The sequence below is a fragment of the Vollenhovia emeryi genome, unplaced genomic scaffold, assembly GCF_000949405.1.
Source record: "Vollenhovia emeryi isolate VEMERY1.0 unplaced genomic scaffold, V.emery_V1.0 DF945288.1, whole genome shotgun sequence".
NCBI classification, from domain to species: Eukaryota; Metazoa; Arthropoda; class Insecta; order Hymenoptera; family Formicidae; genus Vollenhovia; species Vollenhovia emeryi.
Window position 1 is genome coordinate 1 of NW_011961078.1, and position 2,222 is coordinate 2,222.

A 2,222-nucleotide genomic window follows, 5' to 3' on the forward strand; every position below is an offset into this window, starting at 1 on the left:
GGAGGAAATTTCCCAAACATTTGGTCCTTCGAGCCGGATGCAGCGTGGTGACGTGACACTCAAGTTTGCGAGCACTTGCTCTTTTCTCATTTCGCGTACGGCATAAATTCAGTGCGTCTCCTTGTGATCACGTGCGCTATTCGTGACAAGGACTCGCTGCCATCTCAGTGTTGTCACGACGTGATCACGCAGTAACGAAGTGACATTCTCGCGGACAAATCGAGCAGCTGTGACTGTGAATTTGAACTTCGCTGTTTTCCGTGGCGAACCAACGATATCGGCTCTCAGTCTGTTCGGTGGCTCGTGCTGCTCAGTGGTGCTCATCGTGTGGTGTAGTGTTATCACCGGGTTCCGCTCATCATGCCTGAAACAGAGAAGGCCGCCAAAGCAGATGCTGAGGAACAGACGACCTCGGGTCGGCGATCTCCCCTCACTCTCAATGTGCCTGGTCAACAGACCGCCCCCAAGGGGACACCTTCTGGCAACACTCAAGGACGCAGCTCACGTCAGACTTCTCCAGCTCGTCTCTCCACCGAGCTCACACTCAAGGTGAGATCACAAATGAGTCGGGTTAATACTATAAAACTCATTGCAGACGCGAAGGTTGTTGACCCCGAGAGCACATCACTAGCGGAGGTCAAGGCAGCGCTGTCTCAATTGGAGGAGCTGCATAAGGCGTTCTTGAAGGAGCACGCTTATTTCGAGATAACATGGCCTGAGGCATATTTGGATCACGAGTATTTTGCGGACAACATCCATGAAAAGGAAGCTCATCTCGTGATCTCAGCTAAGCTACTGCTCAACAAGGTCAAACACCGACTTACACCATCTTCACCGCGTGCAGCCTCTCCTGATCCGGAAAAGCCAGTCCACTCACGTTTGCCAGACATTAAGTTGCCTAAATTTAATGGTGATTACTCAATGTGGCCCGCCTTCCGTGATCTTTTCTCCTCTGTAATTTTGCAGCACTCAAAGCTCAATGAGGTGGAAAAACTTCATTATCTCAGAAGCTGTGTGCAGGGCACTGCGGAGCAGCTCATTCGAGGTTTGCCTCTCACCGGAGATTCTCTTCAACCATCCTGGGATCTGCTCACCTCAAGGTTTGAGAACAAGCGACTCATCATCCAAGCGCACTTCGACAGTCTCTTCAACCTTACGCCTGCCTCACCCAAGAATGCCGCATCGCTCATCCAGCTGGTCACAACAGTGTCCGAGGTGGACAGAGCTCTAAAATCACTCGGCATAGCGAAGCACATGTGGGATTGCCTTTTAGTCCATCACGTGTCACGCTTGCTGGACAGAAACACCAGAGTGGCTTGGGAAACCTCGCTTGGATCATCTCACGAGTATCCGCGCTTCACGCAACTTGAGGCCTTCCTCAATGCCAGGGCGCGAGCATTGGAGAGGGTGGAGGCCACGCCTTCTCCCTCGGGCCACTCATTGGAAGTCACACCCAGTCTCATCCAAATCTGCGATGAAAAGGGTGACTGCTCACCAAGTATCCGCTCCCGCGACTTCTCAGACGACTCCACAAGGATAAGGAACATCTCACCAGGAACATCTCACTAAGCGACGCGTACTATCTGAAGTGGCACAGATATCGGATCCACCTGGTCTGTCTCACCAATCGTAATAAGAGCCAAGATGCTTCTTCAAGAGCTCTGGCTCCACACGATCACCTGGGATGAACCGTCACCATCTCAAGTTGGCTCACGGTGGCTCAACATTAGAAAGGATCTCACAGGCCTGGCCAGGCCCTCAATTTCACACTGGTCTAACACCAGCAGTGATTCAAAGGCGCCAAAACTTCTCTCAAAATTGGTCAAATGTCCATGCCACACTCAAGATGGACATTAACGCAACATATTCACGGACGGACTCTCAAGTGACTCTCATGTGGATCAAACACACTCACCTTGGCGCACATCAGTCAATCATGTTGGAAATTGCGGTGTGTGGTGTGTGCTCGACAAAGGGGGATTCGTGCACATCAACTGATGGGCCAACTACCTCTGCCTCGGGCCACACCCTCACGTGCATTTCCACACTGGCATTGATTATGCTGGTACCATTGCCCATTGCTCACCAAGACCAAGCTCAACAAGACCAAGCTCAACAAGACCAAGCTCAACAACCACAGGAGTGGACTCATCATCAACCACATTGCTGATGGCGGGCGGAAATGTTTGAGATTCCTCCAGTTATCTCAATTGTACTGCCTT

General features: G+C 51.4%; 1 protein-coding gene across 1 annotated transcript; it reads left to right on the top strand.

Annotated features, from left to right (window-relative positions):
• Positions 1–340: 340 nt before the first annotated feature.
• On the top strand, positions 341–1,591 carry LOC105561562. Its single transcript, XM_012011644.1, has 2 exons — positions 341–549; positions 967–1,591. The coding sequence occupies exons 1-2, from the start codon at positions 361–363 to the stop codon at positions 1,567–1,569; spliced, it is 792 nt and encodes a 263-aa protein (XP_011867034.1). The 5' UTR covers positions 341–360; the 3' UTR covers positions 1,570–1,591.
• Positions 1,592–2,222: the final 631 nt, after the last annotated feature.